Source organism: Pelecanus crispus, chromosome 14, assembly GCF_030463565.1.
Source record: "Pelecanus crispus isolate bPelCri1 chromosome 14, bPelCri1.pri, whole genome shotgun sequence".
NCBI classification, from domain to species: domain Eukaryota; kingdom Metazoa; phylum Chordata; class Aves; order Pelecaniformes; family Pelecanidae; genus Pelecanus; species Pelecanus crispus.
Genome location: NC_134656.1, coordinates 739071 through 763553, shown reverse-complemented (window position 1 = coordinate 763553; position 24483 = coordinate 739071). Strand labels below are relative to the sequence as shown.

The following is a 24483-nucleotide window of genomic DNA, read 5'->3' as shown; positions in this document are numbered from 1 at the left end:
AGCCAGGACAAGTTCACTGCCACCAAAAGAACTGGGCTCTGACCAGGACCTGTGGCCACCATGGTTGTCCCTCGACCCACCCGGAGTTCACCCAGAGCTCAGCAAAATACTCTCAGCATCGAGATGCAGGGGAGCTGCGGCTCCTGCCCGCTCGCACGCGTGTAGCGTCGCTGCCAGCCTGACCCTGCCCACCGTCACCCACAAGTCCCTGACAACCTTCGATCCAGCAGCATCTAAAAATCCAGCTGGGGATGCGCAGGGGCTCCTCCGCTGTTTTCCCAGCTGCAGGATCAGCGTGACCCAGCCCCGGCTGCTCCTGGAGCCGGGAGGGCTCTCTGCCAGCGCGGGGTCGCTGCCGATGCCAGCCCTGACCACCGCATCAAAACCAGGCAGCCGGGAACGCCCCGGGACACCAGAGCTAAAAAAGCAGGAGCCTGCAGGGCACAGCCGAGGACCCTGGCTGCAGGGACATGGCCGCAAGCAACGAGGCTCCCAGCAGGAGCCCAGCCCCAGAGACTGTCCCCAGCGCTGGGCTCACCACCCTCCGCCCCAACATCCCAGTGACATCCCGGTGACATCCCGGGGGTCCCCCAGGGACCAGCGCTGCAGCCAAAGCGTCTTCCCCACCCGCCGAGGGCTGCCATCCCCCCAGACAGGCGGGCTCCTCTCGCAGCATGCCAGCTTGTGACGCGAGGTCTGGGAGCTGGGAGACAAAAGGGGATGCAGAGAGCCGAGGGGGATGATTTTGCAGAAAAGTAAAAATGCAAATGCAGGAATGGTGACCTCGGGCAGAGCCTAGGGGGATCTGAATGGTGGCTCTGTGCCGGCGGAGGGGCAGGGCAGGAGGCCACATGCAGCCAGTCCCAGCAGCTGCTGGGGACAAACAGGACATGGAGAAAGGGAGCGAAAGAGGAGGGTGAGCTCATGGGGCCAGGGGCACCTGGGAGACCCCCGGGAGCTCTGCCCTTCGCTGGGCAGGCTGGGACCCCAGCACCCCCGCGCCCACCTCCAAGCCTTGCTGTCTCAGGGCGGCAGGAGGGCACGGGGAGCTGCTTTGGGGTGCTACAGGCACGCAGGGCTGAATCCAGCCACGCCGCGTGCATTTGCAGGCTGGGCGAGTTTAGCACAGCTGGTAAGAGCACCCAGGGCCCAGGCTGGGAGCTGCTGCCCTCCGGCACCCCATGGTACTGGGGTGGGGGGGTCCCACCGGGCTCGGCTTCGCATCCTTCCCTTCCTGCTCGCCGGTGCCACAGAAGGATCCTACCTGCCGGTGTGGGACCCCCTCAGCCGCGCTGCCTCTCTCCTCGCCGGGCCCCGGTGCCTTTCAGAAAGCATATGAGCCAAAGGAAGTTCTTGGGCTCATTTCAGAGGTAACCAGGCAATTAAAGAAGGTCAGAGCATGAGCTCATACTCCCCTCACACTCAGGGAAACTATAAAAAGGCTGAAGCAGAGTATGTGAACTAATGCAATTAAAGGAGCAATTGGCTGCTGGTGGGGAGGGGAGGAGCTGGCCCAGCAGGCCCCAGTCTGCGTTAGGGATCCTGGGCAGATGGCTTGGATGGGGTTTGAGCTGGGGGCTGGCGCTGCGCGGAGCTGCGGCCGTGCCTGCAGGTCCGGAGCTGCACGGTGGGCTGCAGCCGGGTGCTCCAGCCCTGCTCCCCACGGCCAAGCCTCGGCAAGACCGCCATTGCCTGAGCCCTTGCAGCACTCGTGATCTGTACTGGCGACAGCAGGGCTCTCGCTAGCTCCCAAGGAAATGGGAAGCAAGCGCAAAACCCTCCCTGGCGCCGTCCTCCCTCCAGACAAGCCAGCAACCCAGCCGTACCTCCTCCCGTCTCAGCTTGTTTTCACAGCCTGTCCTTTGGCCGCTCGCTAATCCCTGGACAAATGTTCGCTATCCAGACTGCCCCGGCGGCTTGCGGCCCACGCCGCGGACATCCCACCCGTCCCTGCTCCCGTCCCTGAGCCCATGCATGCCCGCCAACGCGGCGGTGGAAGTGACTTCAGCCTGGGCAGGGAGCAGAGGGGCCGGGGTGCTGGATGCCGCGCCTGGGACTGAGGAGCTGTGCCGAGCAGCAGTGGTTTGTGCTAGGATGTACCAGATCTGGGGCTTTGGCTCTTACGCCGATTGTTTTTGTACCACGTCTGCTTGCTAAATCACACAATCCTGCCTTCAAGTACTTTCCGTCGTTGAAACATCCCGAAGAGCTGTAAGAGACATTTCCTTCGGCTGTGCTTTTTAGGGCAATTCAGAAATGCGAGCTCCGAGCTGTGCCAAGTGCTCAGTTTTGAATACCAACCAGTCCTGACGGTTCGTACCAACGCTGCCCTCTGTTTATTTAAAAAAGAGGGAAGCCGCCACAAATCCTGCCATGTATGCATGCCCACGCAGCCCTGCCTTTTCCCGGTGCCGGGAAGCATCCCCGGAGCCGGGAGCTGCCCGGAGCTGCCCCCCCGCCCAGCACGGAGCCGCGGGGGCCGGGGCAGGACCCCCCCGGGGGCTGCCGCCCTCCTGCCGCCCCCCGCGGGGCTCTTTCCTCCCGGGATCCCGCACCCCCCCGCACCCCCCGCACCCCCCGGGACGGAGCCGGCGCCGCCCCTGCCCGCTGCCGCCTCGGGGGCACCCGGCGGGGGCCGGGGCCGCTCCCCGGCAGGAGCCGCCGCTTCGGGAGGGGGCGGTGGGCGCAGCCCCCGGCCCGGCTCCCCCGGCGGGCACCGGGCAGCGGCCGGCCCGGCGCTGGCAGCCGCGGGAGCGGAGCCGGGCGCTCCCCGGGCCGCCCCCCGCCAGCCCCCTCCCCCGGCCCGCCCTTCGCCTTTTCTTTTCCCTTCTTTCGGGGTTTTTTTGGTTTGGTGTTTTGTTTTGGTTTTTTTTTTTTTGGGTTTTGTTGTTGTTTTCCCCCCAGAAGAGGCGCGGGCGGGCGGAGGGAGCCGGCCCGGGGCCGAGGGGGCCGATGAGGGGGCCGGGGCCGCCCGCCCCCGCCCGCAGCTCGGGGAGGCGCCGGCGGCCGGGGCAGCGCGGCCGGGCGGGAGAGCCGGGGCCCTAGGGCAGCGCTGGGGCCCGGCAAGGACGGGGCCCGGCAAGGACGGGGCACGGCGGAGGCGGTGCCGCGGGCCGCCCCCGGCCCCTCCGCCGCTTCCCGGGAAACATGGTAATGCCTTCTGCTTTCCTGGCCTCTCTGCTGGCCTCCCCGCGCTGCCGGCCCCCGGCCCTCGCCAGCGCCGGTGGGCATCGGGGGCGAGGGCGGAGGGCGGGCGCGAAGGCGGAGGGAGGGCGCGATGGCGGAGGGAGGGCGCGAAGGCGGAGGGAGGGCGCGAAGGCGGAGGGAGGGTGTGAAGGCGGAGGGAGGGCGCGATGGCAGAGGGAGGGTGCAAAGGTGGAGGGACGGTGCGAAGGCGGAGGGCGGGAGCGATGGCAGAGGTCGGGTGCGAAGGCGAAGGGCAGACGCGAAGGCAGCGGTCGGGCGCAAAGGTGGAGGTTGGGCGCAAAGGTGGAGGTTGGGCGTGAAGGCGGAGGTCAGGTGTGAAGGCAGAGGTCGGGCACGAAGGTGGAGGTCAGGTGCGAAGGTGGAGGTCGGGCACGAAGGTGGAGGGAGGGTGCGAAGGTGGAGGGACGGTGTGAAGGCGGAGGGCAGGTGCAAAGGTGGAGGGAGGGTGCGAAGGCGAAGGTCGGGCACGATGGCGAAGGCGGAGGGCAGGCGCGAAGGCAGAGGACGGGCGTGAAGGCGGAGGTCGGGCACGAAGGCGGAGGTCGGGTGCAAAGACGGAGGTCAGGTGTGAAGGCGGAGGTCGGGCGCAAAGGCGGAGGTCGGGCACGAAGGTGGAGGTCGGGCACGAAGGTGGAGAGCAGGTGCGAAGGCAGCAGTCGGGCGCAAAGGTGGAGGTCAGGTGTGAAGAAGGTGGAGGGCGGGTGCGAAGGTGGAGGGCGGGTGCGAAGGTGGAGGTGGCCATCGGCCGCTCGGGCCGCAGCCCGCGATGCTTAAGCTTCCCTGCGAAGTTTGGCGGGGGACCGGGGCGCAGCACGCGAGTGCCTGCTGCGTGAAGCGTGCCTGGCGCGCAGGTAACGGGACGCGCGGCGGCTCGGTCCCCAGGCTGGCCATCTCGTTTGGCACCGCGGCGGCACGTGCCGCTGCCCCGGGCTGCCGGGCGATGCTGTGCTGAGCGCCGGGCTCCCGCTCCACCGGGCCGGGGCTGTTCGTTAGCGTCTGCATCGTGCCCTGCCAAAGTTGCTGACAGCGAGAGCTGTGGGAGAGGGAGAGGAATTGTTATTCAGGGCTGGTCCCGGCGCTCAAACCTCGCTCCTGCCTGAGCAGGAGGAAGAAAGATGGAGCTGAGTCACCCCGTGGCTTTGGGTATGAGTTAAACAACTTTACAGCACCAAAACACCAAAGCCCAGCTCATCTTGTTGGTGTAAACCACTTTAAAAAATATGGGTATTTGGGGAGAAATATCAATCTCTATTTAACAGCGCTTTGGCTTATTAAAATGGAAATAGCTTTGCAAATGTAAATCTCCTTATGCTCCCTAATGCCTTTTGTTTCGGTTCTGCGCTCCCTCGCAGCTGGTGGAGGGACGCGGGCTAATTGGTTGCTTTTGGATTTCGAACGGCTCCCCGGCCGGCCTGGCCTCAGCTTCTCCCACGAACGCGGAGCCGCTGCACCGCGGTTACCCCAACAGCCTCCCCCAGTGATGAAGTGCTTTGTGATACTCGATGAAAACATTTTTAGTTATTCCAGGCCAAAATATTCCCCAGCACAAGGCAGGCTGCGTCTGGTGCCTCCATCAGTCAGTAGTTCTCTCCCGACGTTGGCTCACGCTGTCCCCACTGCTGGATGGAGACCTGGGCGGTTTTATTCCACTGGCAGGGGAGCAGCTTTGTTTATTCAGTCGATCCATCCTCTGGCGCATCCCTTGGCTGTGGGGTTTCGGTGGCGATTTGGAAGATTTTCCCCCTGCGGCAGGGCTGTCCCTTCCCCCGGGCACCCCGCATTTATCCCAGCCGGTTCACCCAAACTCCGGCCGCTCCTCCCCGGCTGCCAACACGCGGGGCCGGGCGAGGCTGGGGAGCCGGGCTGCTCTGGGGCTTGGGGGGACGGTGTCGCGAGAGACGCTGGGGGTGGGACGGGGCTGCTGGAAGCGTGCGCCTTGGCCCCGTCGCACGGCGGCCTGCACCCCCCGCCCCGCAGAGCCCTCCCGGCAGCGCAGCCGAGCCGGGAAATGGCCGCGCTTGGGGCCGCTCGTCGCCCCGTGACGCAGCCTGCCTGGAGCGGAGCCCCGGTCTCAGGGGAGCTGGCTTCTCTTTCTGTTTTCTTTTGCTTTTTTTATCAGTGCCGCACGAGCTCAGCCAGAAAGAGTTTAGTTCGGTTTCAAACGAGCTGGTTTTGGGATGTGCCAGGGCTGCGCAGGGGTGACCGGGCCGCGGGCGCTGGCGCGGGCAGGGCTGGCCCATCTCCCGTGGCAGCATTAGGAGCCGGACGGATCGGATCCCCTTTGCCGTTACAGCCGGTGGCTCCTCACCTCCGCGCTGGGACGGGGAAGGAGCCGAGCTCGGTGGTGCCAGGCAGGGAGGCGGCGGGCGCCCGGCCGGACGCGGTGCCTGGGAGCGGGCGGCTGTGCCGGGAGCCCGTGGGAGCAGGGCGGAGCGGGGAGCTGGGCTTTACCCTGCAGCGGGGCTTTTCCGGAGCAAGGTCTCCCGTCCCTCCTAGGAACTGTACAAAGTCAGACCAAGCGTGAGAAGAGCAGCGGTCCGACGGCAGGCGCGCAGAAGGCCCGGCAGGGAACGCGCTTGCAGATCAGGGCACCGAGAAGGGACTTGCTCTCCTCCTGCTCTGCCCAGGCTCCGTGGCTCCTCCTGTCAGGCCCAAGGGCAGGAGATCTCTGTGTGGAGACAGGGAGAAAAAGTCAAGAAGAATTAAGCAAAGCACGACTACAAAGTGCTTTACCTAAAGCGCATTAAAGCTAATTAAGCTGAATTAACCGAGGCCGCTTTGTCGCTGCGTGGGCTCCCAGGCCAGTTTCAGCTGCCTGCAACTAACGCCCACCTTCAGCTGAGCCCACCTGGCTTCCCGGGAGCACGGGGACGGCGGCGAGCTGCGGCTGCCCGAGGTGCGGGACCTGGCTGCTGCCCCGGCTGCCGGGAGGATGCTCATCCCTCTGGCAGCTCCCGCCGGCTGCCTGCGGCACGGGGGTCCCTCCGCAGTTAAATCTGGAGCCCGGCCCCATGCGATGGGCTCGGCTTTGCCGTGGGCAGTAGCCGGTGGCGGAGCTGGGGGCTCCTCAGTGCCCGGCAGCTGGCAGAGGAAGCACGCACCATGCTCTGCAGGAGGAGGAGGAGGAGGAGGAGGAGGAGGAGAGCCGTCCCGCTGCAGAGCAGCAGATCCCCAGCCAGCCAGGCTGGGCCTGACCCTGCGCCATGCAGAAACCTGCATCCCTCCCACAGCAGCACCATTCCCGCAGAAAAGGTGCCGTTTGCCCGCCAGCCCCAGCCCGATTTGTTTATCCGGGCCTCTCCTGCAGAAATACCCCCCAAGGAGTTGGAGGAGACTCTTTCCCACTCGCCGACAGGCTCCTTTTGGCAGCCGTGTCTGCAGTCACCCCCACGCTGCCTGTAACGCAGCTGGGATGTAGCGGGAGCCGTCTGATGGCTTCCCTCCGCGTACCCGCTGCGCCCACCGGGTCTGCACAGCCAAGGTCTCCTGCAAAGCTGGGAGAGCAAACTCGGAACCGCCAGTTCACGCGTGGCACGAAACCGGCATCCTCGCCCTGGCCTGGGAGGGGGCTGTAACCCGGCAGAGCGCTTCCCAGAAAATGCTCGGAGGGCTAATTTTGAGTTCGGTGAATTCAGCGATGAGTCTGAACCAAAACACCCTATCCATCTTCAGATGTTTGTCCTTCCTCCCATCCGCTGCATTCCTACAGCGAGCTGCTCAGTCCAGCACATCCCCACGCTCTGCGTCTGGCTTGGCTTAACCCCTTGGCTGCTGCGGCTCCTCCGCCTCCGCATGACCAGCGTTCCCGAGCGGGGCGGCAGGCTGCGCTCGGCGTTCATCTCGGGCTCCTTAAACCACAGCCCAGTGCTGGGAACCGGACCCGGCCGCGCTCCTGCCCCGTGGCTGCGCGGTGCTCGGTGTGCTCTACACCAGTTTCCAGCCCAGGAAGGTTTGGAGCCCCCGGAGCTCGGCGGCGTTGCCAGCGTGGGCATACCAGGGACCCGGCGGAGGCGCGGTGCAGCGCGGGATGGTGGGCACGGGTTCTGCGGGGGGTGACGGCGTCCCGTTGCGGGGCCGCTCTCCCCACCAGCAACGCTTTCCTCCCGCAGGACGCCGGGTCGCTGGACGCAGCGGTGCAGAGTGCCCTCCAGGCCCTCTACCCGCCCTTCGAAGCCACGGCCCCCACCGTCCTGGGCCAGGTGTTTCGGCTGCTGGAGACCAGCTACCAGGGAGATGGGCTTTGCTGCCTGCTCCAGTTCCTCATCCCGGCCAAGCGCCTCTTCGAGCACGTGCGGCAGGCAGCCTGCGTAAGCCCGCACGCCCCCCGCGCCGCGGTGCCCCGCGCCCCGCTCCTGGCCGTGACGGGTTTGCCCTGCAGCGTGACGCCCTGTACGGCCGTGCCCTGCGCCGGGCTGCAGGCTCCCTCTCTGCGTGTCCCCCTCCCTGTCCCCGTCCCCTCCCCGCAGAGGGGACCGTGGTGTGCCCAGCTCCCCGGGACAGCTCCGGCACAGAGCCTGGCACATGCGGTTCCCCGCAATAAGGGCAGGAGGGCTCCCGGGTCTCACCTTGTCTCACCCCTGGAGAGGCTCCAGTGGGGGTTTCCCCTTCGTTAGCAGGTAGGGAGCGCTCAGCACCCCAGGAATGGGCACAGGCTCCGGGTGGGCGTGCAGGACCCTGCTGTGGCTCGGCTCAGGGACATCCTGCTGGGTCACCGGGCTCTTCAGTCCCCATTGTAGGAAGCGCAGAGCCGGGCAGCGAGAGCGTGCGGGGCCAGCCAGGAGGGTACGGAGCTGGCAGGGGCTCTCGCTCATGCACTGTGTTCTTCCTCCCTCCCAGGCTCCCTACTTTAACTGCATCTTTCTCCATGAAGGCTGGCCCTTGTGTCTTCACGAAAAAGTGGTCGTCCACCTCGCACCGCTCAACCCCCTCCTGCTGCGCCCCGGGGACTTCTACCTGCAAGCGGAGCCCTGTGAGGAGCACTCGGCGCGCATCACCGTCAAGCACCTCTCCCACGACCTGCGCACGGTGGAGGAGACGCCGGTCCCCGAGGCCGCCTACGCGCTGCTCTTCACCAACGAGTGGCTGGAGGAGATCAACGGCGACGGGGCCAGAGCCCCCCTGCACACCTGCCTGGTGGCCACCGAGAACGGCATTGCCCCGCTGCCGTGGAGCAAGATCGCCACGCCGGAGTTCATCGACAAGCCCAAGGCTGGAGCTGACGGCACGCCCGCGGGGGCCCAGCACGGCCCCGCTCCTGAACCCGCAGCTGAGCCGGCAGCACCCAGCGCGCCCACGCCCCACGGCACAGCGGACGCCCCGGTGCTCTACAGCAACGTCGTAGGCACCGTCCCAGGCTGCAAGGTCACCTCTCGGAAGTCGAGCCAGGGAAGATACCCGGGACTGATCAAGGTGGACCAGGCTGGGCTGCAGAAGAAGCCAGCCATGCTGGCCATGCCCAGTCTCTGGGAGATCATCAGCCAGAACCTGGAGGGGGAGTACGTGGACCTGCTGGAGCTCTCCCAGGAGCAGCTGGACCTCCTGGCCAGGTCGCTGCCGCCCGCTCGCCCGGCGGGGCCGATGGGGGCCGGGGCCGAGGCGATGCTCCCCTGGGTGAATGGGGGCCCGGGGGCAGACGCCTGGCCCTGCGCAGGGGTACCGAGCTTGGAGGAGGGACCCTGCACCCCATGCCTGGGGAGGAAGCTGAGCCGGGAGCCGGGGCCGCACGGCCCGCGGTGCCGCCACCGTGACTCTTACCTGGCCGCGCTGCAGAACCCGGTGAGCTTCGGCCCCGGGCTGATGGCAGCCATCCTGGAGGAGCCGGACGGCCCCGGCCCTGAGCCGCCCCCCGCCGCTCCCCGTGAGACCCCCACGCAGCACAGGAGGGGGGCTGGCAGCCCCACGCTCCTCACCCGCCGGCCCCGCCGAGCGAGTCCCGGGGTGCAGGCGGAGGCTTTGGCGCGGCAGGGCAGCCCCCGGCTCCCCCCGGGCTCCAGCCACAAGTTCTCCTTCCTGAAGGGCCCGCGGCTTGGGGCGGCCCCTGGGGATGAAAGAGCCACCAGCCAGCACGAAGGGGCCTGGAAGAAGATGTCTGCCATCTACTCGCCCAGGATGGGCAGAGCCAAGCCGGCCGGGAAAGGTACCGTCCGAGCGGGGCTGCGGCACTGCCTGGGCTCTGCGGGGGCTTTTGCATTTCTCCACCTCGTTGCACATTGCCAGCTCCTCTCTCCTCTGTCCCCACCGACAGGTACGGATGCGGCAGCTTCTGCCCCCGTGGAGGAACGGTCCCTGGAAAGCACCAGCTGCAAGAATGGTCCCTCCGCGCCCGGCGCCGGCACCCCTGGCCGGGAGCCGCCGGCCTGGCAGGACCTCCACGCTGGGCTGCTGCGCTCGGGCATCGTGTGCCTGCCAGGTACCGCCGGCACCGCGAGACCCTCAGGGGAGCGTCGAGAGAGGCCTCCGGAGGGAAAACGCCGTGCTGCTGGAGAGGGTTTTTCTGGAGGAAGGTTTCAGGTCTTTGCTGGAGGCCAGAAAGCCCCCAAGCAGAAAATTTCCTTTCAGCTGGGCAAAAAAAATTAAAAACATAAAAACAAGCAGTCTGCTCTGAGCAGCTGCCCCGGTTCCCAGCTGCACCGAGCCCTCCCACACCATTCCTCACCAATGAAGCCGTTCAGCTTTTAGCTGCCAAACACTAAACATTTGGCTTCTTCCTTTTCCCAAGAGCTGAAAAACAGTGACAAAACTCATCTTTTTTTTCGGGAAAAACCTCCCTAGCAGCTCTGCCCTGGCATTTCCAGGGCCGGTGTTCATGCTGAGAGGGGGCCGGGGGAAGCCGCACGGGGTGGCCGCAGTGCCGCCACAGCTGCACGGCATTAACTGGGGCTGAGCCCCCCGAGCCGAGCTGGGACAGAGCCCGCTCCGGCACCCCTCGGCAGCCGTTCCTGCTTGGCGAGCAGCAGCGAGGCCGACGGGAGCCCCGGCCCCTCCGGGGGGTTGCTGAGGGCTGGGGTTTGCAGCCGGCGGTGGCTGCTGGAGGGGTCACTCGCCCCTTTCCCCGCAGGGAGCTCGGACAGGCTGGGCAGGGCCCTTCTGCAGGTGACCACCAGCGGCAGCGCCTGGGGGGCCGCGTGGTGCTCGGCCGCCGAGCTGGCGAGGCTCGTCCTCTACCTCTGCTCCCTCCCCAGGTAAGGGTCAGGAGGACCTGCCAGGGACACCCCAGCTGCTTCCCACCGCAGGGGTCCCCCATGGATGCCGCGCGTGCCGCTTTGGGCACCGTGCTCCCCGCTGAGTCCGCCGTCCCCGCTGCGTCCAGCCCCGAGGACCCTGTGCCGCGCCTCTGCCGACGGCACGCGTTATCGAAGGTCCGGCACTTCCCTCGGCTGGGGCGTCCCGCGGGGACGAGGCCATTGCCGGCAGCTGCTGGATCCTGCCTGCCCTCACCCTGCTGCCCGGGGGCGCGGAGCCACGGGAGGGGGCTTCAAGCGGGTCCTGCCGGAGGGAGGGACCCCCGCTTCACGCGCCTCTTGGAACCAGTGCGACCTGCCTCCTGCTTTACTTCCCCTTGCTAGGCGAGAAGCGAAGGACGGCGGGCTCACCGTCGTGGTGGATGCCAGGAAGCAGCCGCCTGCTCCTGTCCTGTTCTCGGCTCTGCGCTCTGTCCAGGTATGCCGGGCTCCGCGTACCCGTGCCACGGACGTGCCGGGGGGTCCCTGCCCAGGAGCGAGCGCTGCCACCCTCTGAGGGTCCCTCAGAGCCTCCCCTGCACCCGCTGCACTGTGTGACCCCCGGCGCTGCCGTGCCTGAGGCCGCGCTTTTTATCTCGCTCACAGATTTTACCTGTAAGCGTCGCGGTGCAAATTTACCGAGGCAGCTCTCGGCTGCATCGCAATGCACTGGTCTAGAAAACCCGCGTCTCTCTTGCTGCTTCCTCCCCAGCAGCCAGTCCTGGCTCCTGACTCCCTGTAGCTCTTGCAGCGCTTAAACAACTACCACTTTGTTCCCCAAGTTGCTGATAAATCTCTAATTTCTGAGCACGTCTGCAGCAGTGCAGACTATCCCCCAACAGGGCACAGAGACCCCGTTTCCCCCAGCCCCCCAAACTGAGCTCACACCCAGCGCTTGCATCTCTCCAGCTCCTCGAACGCCAGCCGCGAGGCACCAGCAGTTTGGGACCGAAGGTCCCCTCCCAGCCCCGCAGGATCCATCCTCATCCTCAGCCCTGCTATCGCCCGCACCGCGGCGTGCCCCCACCCCTTCAGCATCCCGCTAGCTGAGCTCACCTGGAAATCGGCTCCGCAGCGACGCTCGATTCATCCCAGCAGGGCTTCCGTGCCGGTGCTGAGGCAGTGCTGCAGGAGTGCCCTGCACTGTCCTGGGGGCCGTGGGGTCCTCCCCGCCGCAGTGCCCCGTGCCTCTGCCTGCTCAGGGCTTGGCCGCAGCCTGTCCGATAAATCCTGCGCCAACCCCAGTGCTTCCTGCGCGGAGAAGGAAGGGTGCGAGCGAAAGGGTTTGCTCGCGAGGCTCTGTCCGTGCGTCCGTTCTGCCAGGGAGCTGGCGGATGGGGACAGGGTTACAGCCTGAGCATCCCGTTTCCATTGCCCACGCCGCTTGGGAGCTTCCCTGTAACGAGCTCACCGGCCTCAGCTGACCTGGGCACCCGAGCCCCGGCATCACCGTGGGTAACCCGGGGGCTGCGCCGTGGGGTTTGCCGTGGTGACTCTTCCCTGCCTCCCGCAGAGCGTCTCGCCAGGCTGCATCCACACCGTGCTGCTGCTGGCCGACAAGGAGCTGGTCGCCCACCGTGAGAGGCTGCCCGGGGTGCAGGTGAGCCCGTCCCTGCCCCTCCTCGTGTCCCCGCGTTGTCTCCTGTGGGAAGAGCAGAGCCAGGGTGAAAGGAGCATCCCGCCTCCGGGACCCTCCGTCCCCTTGCTTGGAGACCCCGGTTCCCCTGCTCGGGGACCCCGGGCAGGGCAGCGCCTCGCTGGGGCAGGTCCCCCAGCGCCGGGTGCAGGCTGAGGCCCTCGGCAGGCGGAAGATGCCCAAGGGCAGCCAAGCGCTTTCCCAATTGCTTCCAGTGGCCAGGGACAGGGATAATAAATCTGAACTCAGAAGCGTTTATTGTTCTTTTAGTGCTGCTCAGTTTAATTAATATAATGTGAAATATTAATGAGCTCGATCACCTAGCTTGGCTGTCATGGCAAATTACTGCGGCAGGAGGACGGGGTTTTACCCCCTGCTCCAGGCTGTCCCTGGGGGTGTTTCTGGGGGGGTCTGGCACGGTCCCGCAGCGCTCATGAGCCCCGTGCCCCACAGGTGGAGACCCTGGCGTCGCTGAAGGCTCTGAGCCGCCACGTCGACAGCTCCCAGCTGACACAGGAGCTGGACGGCGCCTTCCCCTACTGCCACGGCGAGTGGGTTCAATTCTTCCAGGTGTCTGTTATCACGCCGTTAGCCATTGCCTCACCTCCCCACGGTGCCCCTCCGTCCCCACCGCGGCTTCCGCGTCTCACAGGCGTCCCTGGAAAAGCACCGGGAAAGCCCAGGAGAGGGGAAGGAAAAGGAGAGCTCTGGGCACAGGAGGGCAACCCCGCTCCTGCCTGCTTCTGACTGCTCCTGCCTGTAACTGCCCGTCCGCCTCCACGCTCCCTTCCTCCTCAGCTTTAACCCGGTGCCCTGCGGTATTCCCTGCTCTGGCCTGGCACTACTGCTCTTCCTCCTCCTCCTCCTCGAGGGCAGGCTGCCCTCCCACCCCACTGCCTGCCCAGCCGCCCCGGCCCCACTGACCCCCTGCGTCTCACCCGCAGAAACTCCATCCCTTCATGGCTGGCCTCAGGCGGGCATCGGAGCTGCTGCAGAGCTGCATCCAGGAGCTGCGGAGCGCCGACGCGCTGGCGGGGACGCAGGTAAGGGGCAGGCTGTAGGGCTTTCCAAAGAGCCCGCCTGCAGTCCAGCACACAGCAACATTTCACCCCGGTTCCCCAAAACTCGGTGCAGCCCCTCCCGGACCGGCTGCTCCTGGCTGCGGGGCTGTCCCCTTTGCTCGTCCCTGGGGGTGCAGCCCTGGGTGCCCGTCGTGCGCTGGCCCAGGAGCTGCTAGGTGAGGCCCCAGGTGAGACGCGTGTCCCACCTCCCTCCGCAGGATGCGGCCGCGTGCATCGGGAGGCACCAGGAGCTGATGCGGAGGGTGCTGAGCGACCCACAGCTGGTGTGCGTGCAGCGCGAGGCGGGGGCCGTCCTGGCCAGGCTACGCAGGGAGGCCGCCCGGCTCAGCGCCTCGGCCGATGTCAGGTAGGAGCGGGCGGCTTTGCCAGAGGACCCCCGGCCTCCTTCGCTGGCCAACAAAGCCACCTCCCCAGGGGCAGCCCGGTCCCCGTAAGCACGAGCTTCTTTCCCACGCCCCGCAGCTGGTGCCGTGCTCCCTCCTGCCCTGCAAACTCCCCCCGAGCCTGGAGCTCGTGTCTCAGACAGCCCTTTGCAGGGTTTCCCGTCATCCCAGCTGGGGAGGGTGCACAGGTTCCCGGGAGGGTCTCCTGCCCCGGGACCGGGCTCTGGGGCTGCTCAGCACGGCCTGCAGCGAGCCCTGCAGCAAGGCCTGCAGCGAGCCCTCCAGGCTGGTCGCAGGCAAAGCCACTAGATGGGGCCAGGCCCCGGCGGTGCCGCGCTCGTCCGGCGATGCCGCACATGTCCAGCGATGCCGTGCTCATCCAGCGATGCTGCACATGTCCAGTGGTGCCGCGCTCGTCGGGCGGTGCTGCACATGTCCAGCGATGGCGCGCTCGTCCGGCGATGCTGCACATGTCCAGCGATGCCGCACTCATCCGGTGGTCCATGCATGCAGGCAGTGCTAATCCCACTGCTCCCTTCTGCTCCCTTCTCTTGGCTGGGCCGGGCCACACCGACAGCCAACGCTTTCCCGTCCCGTGTTCCCTGACATCCATCTTGCTCCGTGGGATGGGGAGGTGCCAGGCACCTGCAGGGCCAGGGTGCTGTGCCGCAGCATACCTGGCGTGCTGGGCCTGCAGCCCAGGGAGCGCCCTCGTGTCCCGGGTGGGCTCTGAGGAGGCACGAGGCGGGTGGGGAGGTCTCTTGGTCGGCTGCTGCCGGGCTCTTGCCAGCCGCACGTGCTGCGTCGTTGCCTGTCTGCTCCCTCAGCTCCCGGCTGCCCGCATGGCCACGTGCCGGTGCTCGCTTCCAGGGAGCTGCCCCGTCCAGAGGCTCCTGCCCGCCGGAGAGCTGCCTCCGCCGGCATCTCCAGGAGGAGCCGGCAGCTTGCCCGGCAGCACCCGGCACTGACAGCCCCTCTCCTCCCCAATCACCAGGACCAGCATGGAGTCAGCTGAGGGGCTGTACAGCCAGCTGGAGGAAGAGCTTCACGACCTGGTGTCCCAGTCCAACAGCTGCCTGGAGCGCCTGGAGTTCCTCCGAAAGGTCCACGAGCTCAAGGCCGAGTTCGGCAAGGTGAGTTATGCATCCCTGGCGTGTTGCTCTGGGTGCAGCGAGTTGAAGCTGTCCTCTGCGGCGTTCCCACAGCTGAGCATTCTGGGCACATTTCCTTGTTTTTCCGATGATGAAGGAAGCCCAGAGAATAGCAGGATTGCCTGAGCTTTGATTTTCATTACGGGGCGACTGTGCGTGACCACGCCTGGGACGGGATGCCCCGGTCGGGGAAGGAAGGGGAGGTGCTGCAGACGCTGCTGCCAGCGGCCGGTCCCGCCTGACCCCCGGCCCCGCTCTCTTGCAGCTGGGCTCCTGGCTGGACGGGGAGGCAGCGGCACGGCTGCAGGAGATGGGCGCCGAGGAGCAGAGCCCCGACAGCTTCCAGGGCTCCACTGAGCAGTTTAACGAGTTCCTCGGCCAGGCAACAGTATGTTTGGAGGGGGCTTTTCTGTAAGACGCATTCCTAGGGTATCGCTGCCAGCAGTGCTGTTAGGTGGCTCCGGCCCCTGCCTGGTGCTCGGCAGAAACTGGAAACGCCAAATTAGAAACGTCCAAACGTTGTTACAAAATTTGGTACAATCAGCCCAAATCCCACAGTTTGGAACGAGGCTTGTGGGCAAAACTGGGTGTCCCCAGGCTGGCTGGGTCAGGCTGCAGTTTTCAAGGCCAGCTTTGCCGGGTCTTTGGGCAGCCCTGCTCTGGTGAGGGGCACGGCTGCGCTGCTCCTTGGTGCGCTTTGGGCTGGGGCTGCTCTGAGCTCCATCCTTTGCAGCCCCCATCCTCCCACAGGGCCGGGCTGCAGAGCCTGGCCGTCCACCAGACAACAAATAATGTGGTGACAAGGATTTGTTCTTCCCACACCTCTAGATACGGAGGCCTTTTAGTTACATGCACCGCAGGGAGGACAAGGCAAGGTGACCACTCAGGACAGGACGATGTGTTTTGTGCATTTTGAGCCAAGCCAGGACGGAGCAGAGATTTTGAGAATCCCCAGTCTCTCTGTTTCTTCTCACTTGCCCAGAAACGTTTCCCATGTAGCTCTGATAGCGATGCTGACCGCTGGCCTGCAGAGAGCCTCACCCTGCACACACGTCCCAGCGCAGCAGGTCAGCGCCGTTCCCCGAGCGTGGAGCTTGTTCCTTCCTGCCGTCCCTGCAGGCTCAGTACCGGCACGGCCTGGCCCTGTGTCAGGAGGCGGCTGAGGTCCGAGACGCGGCTTTCCCCGAGGCAGACCCCTTCCAGGTGGCTGCAGCCCTTTTCCGGACGAAGCTGATGAGCTTCTACAGGCAGGTGGAGCGGCGGCAGGCTGAGCAGGAGCTGCTGCGGGAGCTCGGCCGGTTCTCCAGCAAGGTGGGTGCGTGGGCTCTCCTCCCGCAGGACCCGCTGCTGGCTGGGCGGTCGTGAAGACAGCCGCTCTTGCCTTTTCTAGATCACGGGGCTGAAGCTGGACTGCAGGCAGTGCTCGGCCCGGGTGAAGCGCGGGGAGGGCCAGGCACTGCAGTGCCTGCAGAGCTCCTTCCAGAAGCTGTCAGTGGAGTTCGCCCTGGAGAAGCTGCAGGAGATGAAGGCTCAGGTGTGCAGGATGCAGAGCAGCCGCGGGCTGGCAGCCTGGACCGAGGCACGGCACAGGTACCAGGAGACCCGGCAGATCCTGGAGGAGATGCTGGCGGAGCTGCAGGAGACCTGGGGAGCACAGGCCGACGGGCGGGGAGACACCCTTGGCTCCCCCAGCTCGGGGTCTGCAGCCCCTGGCAAGGAAGCCCCAGTCTGCAAAGCAACCGCCAGCCCCGAGCCAGCTGTGCCGGGGGGCCGGGGGGCGGCGGAGCAGCCAGAGCCCAGTGCCCGGGGACCGGGACAGCCCCAGGGGCCAGGACAGCCCCAGGCTGGCAGCGTTCCTGGCCCCGCGCTGGGTGCGGAGCTGAGCTCCCCGCAGCCCTGCTGCCCGCAGTGGCCGGAGGGCGACTGTGCCTTTCACCACCACGTCTCTGCTGACACCTCCCTCCCAAAACCCGAGAGCGGAGCCTGCCTGGGAGCTGCAGGACACCTCACCCAGGAGCACAGCCAGCCCCTTCAGAGGCATCCCTTCTCCCTGCCTCCCCGGGCGCGGTTTCCAGGTGCTGACCCGTTGTGTCCCACTGCTGTGCCCCTTGGGACTGTCTCAGCCCCCGGCACGCACGGTCCACCCGCAGACAAGCAGGCAGAAGCCACCCAGTACTTCCAGGTTTCCAGCCAGAGCAGTTTCTCCTCTGAAGACTCAGACTCGCAGAACTCCACCGAAGAAGCCTCAGCAGCAAGCCTGGCTTTGCCCCGGGACCTGCAGAGTCCCAGAGCACCTTGCCCCTCCGAAAAGGCCCCCCAGATTGTTTACCTGGAGAACCACCACACCAAGAGTCCAGCTAAAGCAAATGCTAAGTAAGACCAGTCCCTTCCAGTTGGGGCTGTTTCTGTCCGGTTGTGGAAGTCTTGATCACCGACTGGATGGTGATCCTGTGCTCAGAGGTGTGGTGCTGGGACCTATTGCCCAACCCTCGGTCCCAGAGTCCTCCAGTTCCCCATACTTAGCACTCACCCCGCTGTGGAATGGCAGTATCCCTATCAGCAGCCTCATGAAGTTCATTAATAATCTACTAGGTGTGCCGCAATCCTCACGTAAAGTGCATTTTTCCCTACAAGTGCTAGATTTGCCTCAGGACAGCGGTGAGGGTTCCCTGCAGTGAGCAGCTGTGCTCAGAGCATCCCATGGGAGCGCAGACCCGTGCCAAGGCATTTCTGCCACCAGCCCCGCTGTGCTCCCCCCTCTGCCATCGATTTTGCCGTCTCCTGTGCTGCTGCTGAACCCTGGCCAAGCAACGGTGACAGGCATTTTGTTCGTGTGCACTCGTTAACATGGGACTAACGTTATTAATGTTAATAAACCTGAAGAGAAGCACCCAGTGTGGTCCCTGTGGAGCAGAAGGAAAAGCCGTGTCTTGCTGGGAGCCAGGCGCTGGGCTGCTCGCCCGGGCTCCCCACTGCTGCCCCAGCCCAGTGCCAACGGGCAGTCGGTGCCGCCGCGAGAGCCTCCCGTGCCGCTGGCCCGGGCTGCGGCCGCAGCCTGGCTCTCCTGCCCACCACCAGCATCTTGCTGCCGGTAGGACGGTCCTGCTCAAACCGCTGCTGGCTCGTCCCTGTTGTGCCCTGCCCCGCTGCCAGGCTGCGGGCATTTGCAGAATGAGTCCCTCTCCCTTTTGCAAGGGTTAAATGCCTCTGCGGTTCTCCTGCCTCTCCCCTGTACATCCTGCCCAGCCTCCCTGCTCGCTGGGAACAGGCTGTCCCAAAGCCTTGGGGACCCGGCTGAGCTGGGCACGACCTCGCCGATCACCATCCAAAACAGCATCCAAACAACATCCAAAAAAAAAAAAAGTCCCCAAGGATCCCATTCCCACCGAGCCGTGCCACCTGTTTGGGCGCCCGGGAACAGGCGAAGCCGGGCAGGGGACGGGCTGTCCGGGCCGCCCGCCACCCCAGGGAGCTGCATCATGAGCTGATCAAGAGACATCATAGAAAAAGCAGTATCTCACGTAGAGGCCGTTCCAGAAAAACACTCGCCTCCGCCCAGCCACGGCGCGGTCATGGCTCGTGGCCCCGCGCGGTGCTGCGCCTCAGCAAAGGGCGCTTGCCCATCCCAGCGGTTTGTCAGCATCGCTCATACCCCCCCAGCCTTGTTTTTGCCAAATCCCCAAGCCAAGCCCTGCCGAGCTGCTCTCTGGAGGCTGCAGTCCCGGCTGCCCCCCGCAGCGCCACGCTCCTCCTGCCCAGGTCATTAACGGCAGCGTTAACGAGGACCCATCCCAGCCTGCTCCCCCCGCGCTGCCCGCGGACCTCCTGCCCGCTGCTTCTGCTCCCAGTCCTACCCGTTGTCCACTCTCAGTTCTTTTAAACTCCACCTTCTCCAGCTCAAACACTGATTTCCCTCGTAGCACTTCTATCACCGCTTCACCAAAATCCCGCTAGCCAAGGTCTAGCCCGTTCCTTTTGGCTTGAACGTAGTTATCATAGACACTGGGGAGGTGCGCACGATCCAGCCTGGGTGAACCCAGCCAGCTTTGCCCCATTCCCCAACTAACGCCACATCCTGAATGTCACCGAGGTCACCCCAGCCACGCCGCTTTTCCTACCTCTTCATGTAATGATATTTACCCATGCCCAACTCTCTGGCCCTGCACCGAGTTTAAAGGGCTTCAGAAACCCCCTTGCTGCAGAGACGATGCAGAGCGTAAATCCGGAGAAGGAGCAGACGGACGTGCCCCCCCCCGCCCCTGCGTCCCCGCAAGCGTGCCTGCTCCCCGTCCCCACGCACGTGGCTGGCGAAAGCTGCGCCCGCCCGGACGGCGCCCAGCTCGTCGCAAGAGCCAGAAATCTCTTCTGCCTCCAAAAGCATTTAAAGCCCAGCCCGACAGTTCCCTCGCTCAATTTTCTGCTCTACCAACAGATGCTCTGTTGTGTCATCCCGTTACACACTCGCCTCTGCAGTGCACTGAAAAACAGCACGCCGTCCAAATTCCTCTTTGGATACCGATCTTTGCCTGTTTTTTCACAGAAGCCCGCGGCTTCAGGAGCCCTTGTTATCAGCGTGCGGCCACGTGCGGCTGAGCTCAGCCTCCTGTGACCAGCACAGCACACACGTCCCACCCTGGGCTTGCGCTCGTGCCGTGACGGGCTGGACACGCCGTCCACGTTACTCATCTCCCTGGGGACAGGCGGGCTACGCGCTGGCGATGAGCGCCGCGCACCCCGTCGCTGCCACAGGCACGCCGGCTCCCGGGCAGGGACCCGTGCTACGGCCGGGCAGCCCCGAGCCCGGCAGCGACGGCTGGGCCGGCGGGGGTCTGCTGGGGCCGAGCTGCCCAAAACCCGGGCAGCTGCCTGCATCGGCCCGCTCGGCATCGGCAGGTTGGAGGATCCCGTCCCCGCTGCCCCTGCTTTCTTGCCATGTCCAGGAAAGTAGTGAATAGACAGGCATTAAAAATGAACCGCTGTGTAAATTGAACAGGAGTGAGGAATAGGGATAAGAATATTATTACTGAAATAATGCCATGTGGAAGCATTTGGGTGATGCCATCGCTGCACATAAACCCCTCACTGTCACGCAGCGCCACTGGATAAGCATCTCCCGTCCGCAGCTGAGGCTGCTTTTCATCGCTCTGCAATGCTCCCAGAGTCACAGCACTGCCAGGCTGTGAAGAGACAAAAATGCTAATCAATACTTTTGTCATTTTTAGGATTGATTATTCTAATTAATTCTGGGAGCCGTTCAGCCTGGCTGCGAACCGATAGCTGCTGGTACATGGGGTGGCAGCCGGATTGGGATCTCATTTATCCCATCATATAATTCAGAAGATGAAATCTCTCTAGCGGCTGCGAGTAAAACTTCGTATTGATTCTGAAGCGCTTTGCTTGTTTATAGGAATAACATCGCCAGTGCCGCAGAAGGTGTTTTATGCTTTGCTGTTCTCCCGCGCCATCGCCAGTGGCAATACGAGGTCCGAGGCTGAAACGACCCAAATCCGGGAAGGGTAGAAGCGGCAGGGAGCGAGCCTTGGGCTTGACGGCCCATGTTGGGAAGTTGCCTCTTTACTTAGCTGGGGCACCAACGTCTATTTTAGCTCCCACATTGAAATGAAAGAGGTGCTCACCGGTTTTCATTTCTTTTACCTGTGTTTAAAGAGCCAGTTTCCTGGGAACCCTTTGGAAAGGCACTCAAATCTGTGCTGCTGTTCATCATCATCATCACACATGGAGCGAAGGCAGTTTCTGCATCTCGGCATCCCCTAACCTCGCCTGAAGAGATTCTGGCACCGGGGCCCAGGCCGTGCAGGGGAGCACCCCAAAGGCTGCGAGGAGCTGGAGGTAAATCCAGGAAGACCTGGATGTGGGGTTTAAGAAATAAACTCGGGCAAAGCAAACGCCTGGAGGCTGGGAAGAAAAGAGAATAGTCAAGAGAAGATGGAGAAGCACCAGTCCCGCAGCAGGACAGTGCTTGGGGCCATACCAAGCCCCTCTTCTGCTGCACGTCGAGGCGAGGGTCTGACGGCATCGAGCCGGGGCAAACCCAGCGAGTTGGGGGCATTTCCCAATGTGCAGGTTTTGAGCAGCAGCAGCAGCGCGGCAGCAGTAATAGGGGCGTCTGCAGCGTGATTTTGAAATTCCTCATATTAACATTCTAATTCCTCAATAAAATGCTGGGGAGAATCAGGGAACAGATAATTACTGACATGAATAATAAATGCTTCACATCTGCGACGCCGTTCCCTGCTCGCTCTGAGCGCTTGGCCAGGAGCGCCGGCAGGTGCGGGGGGCCGGGGGGACCCCCGGGCGGGCAGGGACCTCCGAGCTGGGCCGCTGCTGCCGGCGTTTGCCTTCGCTCGAGCACCCGCGGCGGTGGGGTGCCGGCACCAGCCGGCATCCCCGGGGCGGGAGGCTGCTGCCATCAGTCCGCTCTCCTCTGCCCTGGTGGGAAGAGCCTTCTTCTCCCACCTCCGCTGCCTTCCTCGGCTAGGAAAAAGTTAGGACTTTTCAAATTTTAGTTTTGAGGTTTGGGGGGATAGCAGTTCCCATGGAGAACAGAATCATCTTCCATAACAGATGGAATTCGGATTCTTCTGAATAAAGCAAACAATGGCTTTCCTGTTTTTTTTCTTTTCCAAAAGAAAAAAACCAAAAAAGGATATTTTGCAAATCCTGAGATTAACTGATAACAGAAGGGAGAATTTCCGGCCCCTCGCTGGAGGGTGAATCGTTTCCTCGGAGGAACCCTGTGCTCTCCGCTGCCCTCAGCCCCCACAGCTGGGTGGGCACAGCTGGATACCTTCTACCAAAAAGGTGTTTTTGCAACATTCTGCAAAAATTTTCTTATTTCCACTGATCCTTCAGCACGTGATTTATGACTCCAAGTCCACCAATTAAGCTATAACCTTTCCAGAAAGGCAAGTGCAGGAGTTAATCAATGTTTCTTTCCCACCCATGAAATGGCAAAATCATTTGTCACGGGAGGCGGGGGGCGTCTGGCGGGGCCGGGCTGGCGGGGGTCCGGCAGTGCCGGGGCACGGGGCACTGTGGCCAGCCCAGCCCGTGGAGGGGAGCTCCCGCAAGGACAGGGAAATACTTTTTTCCAAAGGAAAAAAAGGAATAAATGTTAGTTGCAGAAGACGACAAAACCAGCCTGGAGACAGAGACGGGCCGTGGGTCGGGCAAGGATGCCAGCCCCGGGGGCGGATGGCCCCCCTCCTCCTCCTCCTCCTCCTCCTCTTCCTCCCCGGGGCAGCCGTTCCCCACGGCTCCTCGCTCCCTGCTCCAGCGGAGCCGCCGGTACCCGGGCACCGAGCAGGGAGCTCCAGCCAGGGTCAGCAACTGCACTCTTCCTCCCCCTCCTCCTCCTTGCTGCCAGGTTCCCGTCAAGCCCTGCCCTGCGGACTGCGGGGGCAGGCGGGACACGGCGTTATTAACCACAGCGAGATGGGGGGAAGAGGAAGGAAGATAGAAGTGGGCCAAGAGGCAGCGGTGCTGCAACGCTCCCGGCCAGAGCCGTGGCTGTGCCCTCGTCCCGGGCAAGGAGGAGAGCATGGACGATGGGTGGCAAGGCAAAGGCGCAGCGGCAGCCACAAGTGGGACGACACGGACCCCCCGGACGGGACCCCCAGCAGTTCTGGTGCCAGCAAAGCTGCGGCGGGACCGTTCCTGTTACGGCAGCCCGCGGTGTCAGGGCTCGGCCACGAACAGCCGCGGGTGTTCTGAAGCGCAGGACGGGGACCTGGCCCACGCCACGGCGGAAACGCAGTCGTGCCTGGATTTGTCCTCCCGGGGGACAACCGGGACACACAGGTCTGGTTTCAGCAGGTGAACACAAAGGGAGCCCGCAATGCAAAAGGAAGGTGACAGCAGCACCAAGCCATGCGGCACCATCCTCGGCTCCGTGAGGGTTTTGGAAGCAGTAGCAAGCAGAGGTGCCCCAAAGCAGCTTTGTTATCTCCAAGCTCCTGCTCCGACAGAGCAAACCTGGGTCTCACCTGTCATCAAGCCGAGGTGGCTGGTGCTGCTGGGGAGCTGCCAGAAAAAAAAAAAAAAAATGGAAAAACACAGAAACAAGCAATACCAAAGGAAAATGGGAAGGGTCAACGGTAACACCAAAGGGTCAGACTCCAAGGGCTGAACGTAACTCCAGCCTGCTCTAAGCTGGCCAGGGCAAGGCTGCCTTCCAAACTCCCGGCTGCGCCCCGTCCCAAGGGACTGCTGGAAAGCGCGAGCGTGCCGGTGCTTGCCCAGCAGATGCCCACCCCCGGGAAGCCACCGTGGGGGAAGCGCATCGCTCGCGTGCAGGTCCTGGGGGAACCGCGCAGCTTCAGGCGTTCAAACCCAGACACGCGTACTCACAGAGGAGCACAAGCATGCTACACACCAACGCCGTGGCCAGGGCGCGCAGACCCCTCGCGCTTCCTCCCCCAGACCCCGTCGGAGCCTGGCTGCAACGAGGGCCGTGGAGGAGGAACCGGGGAGAGGCTCCTCGGAGGAACAGGCACCCTGGGGGCAGGAGGGCTGAGGGTTTTCCAGCAAACTGCTGGGAAATGACACTGGGAGACTGGAATTCAGCTCATACCAGCTTCAACCGGTTCAGGCTGCAAAACACCGCGTCCCCGCTCACGGCTCCCCTGGCAGCGGGTACGCGTCCGCCCCATGCAGCGCCGCAGGACCCTGCCGGCGGCTGGGACTGGCCTCGTGGCCACGTCGTGGCCACGCCGGGGCCACCGGTTCGGAAAGGCTCGAGACAGCTGGAGACTCCATCTCCCCTGCCCACGCTGCTGCTGCCCGCCCACAGCTCCCGTGGCCGTGGGAAGGGGCTGCCCCGTCCCCAGGGAGCCCTGCCAGGGAAGCGCCGTCCCGAGCGGCGGCACAGCCGGCGGCAGAGCAGCCCTGCCCCAGCCCTCCTGCCCGCCCCGAGCTCAGGGGCCAAATAAATCAAGAGACACGCGAGGGGTCTGTGTTTCTCCTTTCTTTTAAATAAAAACATGGGCTTGGCCTGAGAACAAAGGCGGTGACATAACAAATTCCTCCTCAACCCCCCCTTCAGAAGCGGGCTGGAGCGCTCTCCCCCATGCCTTTCCAGAGGAGCTGGTTATCAGCTGGCTGGCTCGCCCCTCCGCAGGCGATGCTGGTTCGGCGCTCTGCGCTTCTCCGTAACAGCCTCTGGCTCGGCGTGCGCCGACAGCGACGAGCCAGAGCCCAGGACCGCGTCCGACACCCCCAGCACACCCCTCCTCCTGCCCTGTCAGCACAGGGTGCTTCAACTCCGCGGGGAGCGGACGCCCCGTGGCTGCGACACCGGAGCACGCCAGGCTCCCTGGACCTGGCTGCAGGGCCAGGTGGAAAAACAGTCTGCTTTGCCTTGGAAAAGCCGCTTCTCCTCCCAAAGGAAAGGCTGCCCGTTCGCCGCGCTGCTCCGCCGGGCCTGGCAGGCAGCTGCCCCCTCCTGCCCCGCCGGCACTGCCCGGAGCCCCGGCGCAGCGCCAAGCCCAGCGTGCTCAACCACCCAGCTGCCCACAGCAACCAAAAGCCCCAAAACAGGAGCGGTGCCCGCAGGGAGCCGGCTGCTGCCCCGAACAGCGACGTCTGCCCATGCCAGTCACCAGCCCCAGCTTGCCCTGTCCTCCCTCGCCCCGGGCTGCGGTGCCCTTACGGACCCCGCCTGGCACCGCTGCCCAGCCCTCGGCTCAGTCCCTACCAGGTACGGAGCGGCTACAGGTTCCCCCCCGCCCCAGCTTTTAAAGTGTTTTTCCATGCTGGCAGATCAAAGCTCCTCTCCGGCTCCGG

General features: G+C 64.4%; 1 protein-coding gene across 1 annotated transcript; it reads left to right on the top strand.

The window, feature by feature from the left end:
- Window positions 1-3277: 3277 nt before the first annotated feature.
- KIAA1755 (KIAA1755 ortholog) lies at window positions 3278-17056 on the top strand. The gene is made up of 15 exons (XM_075721343.1): window positions 3278-3519; window positions 6515-6605; window positions 7317-7514; window positions 8044-9343; window positions 9452-9616; window positions 10265-10388; window positions 10773-10866; window positions 11941-12027; window positions 12517-12633; window positions 13008-13106; window positions 13343-13491; window positions 14523-14661; window positions 14945-15067; window positions 15799-15990; window positions 16070-17056. The coding sequence occupies exons 1-15, from the start codon at window positions 3278-3280 to the stop codon at window positions 17054-17056; spliced, it is 4107 nt and encodes a 1368-aa protein (XP_075577458.1).
- Window positions 17057-24483: the final 7427 nt, after the last annotated feature.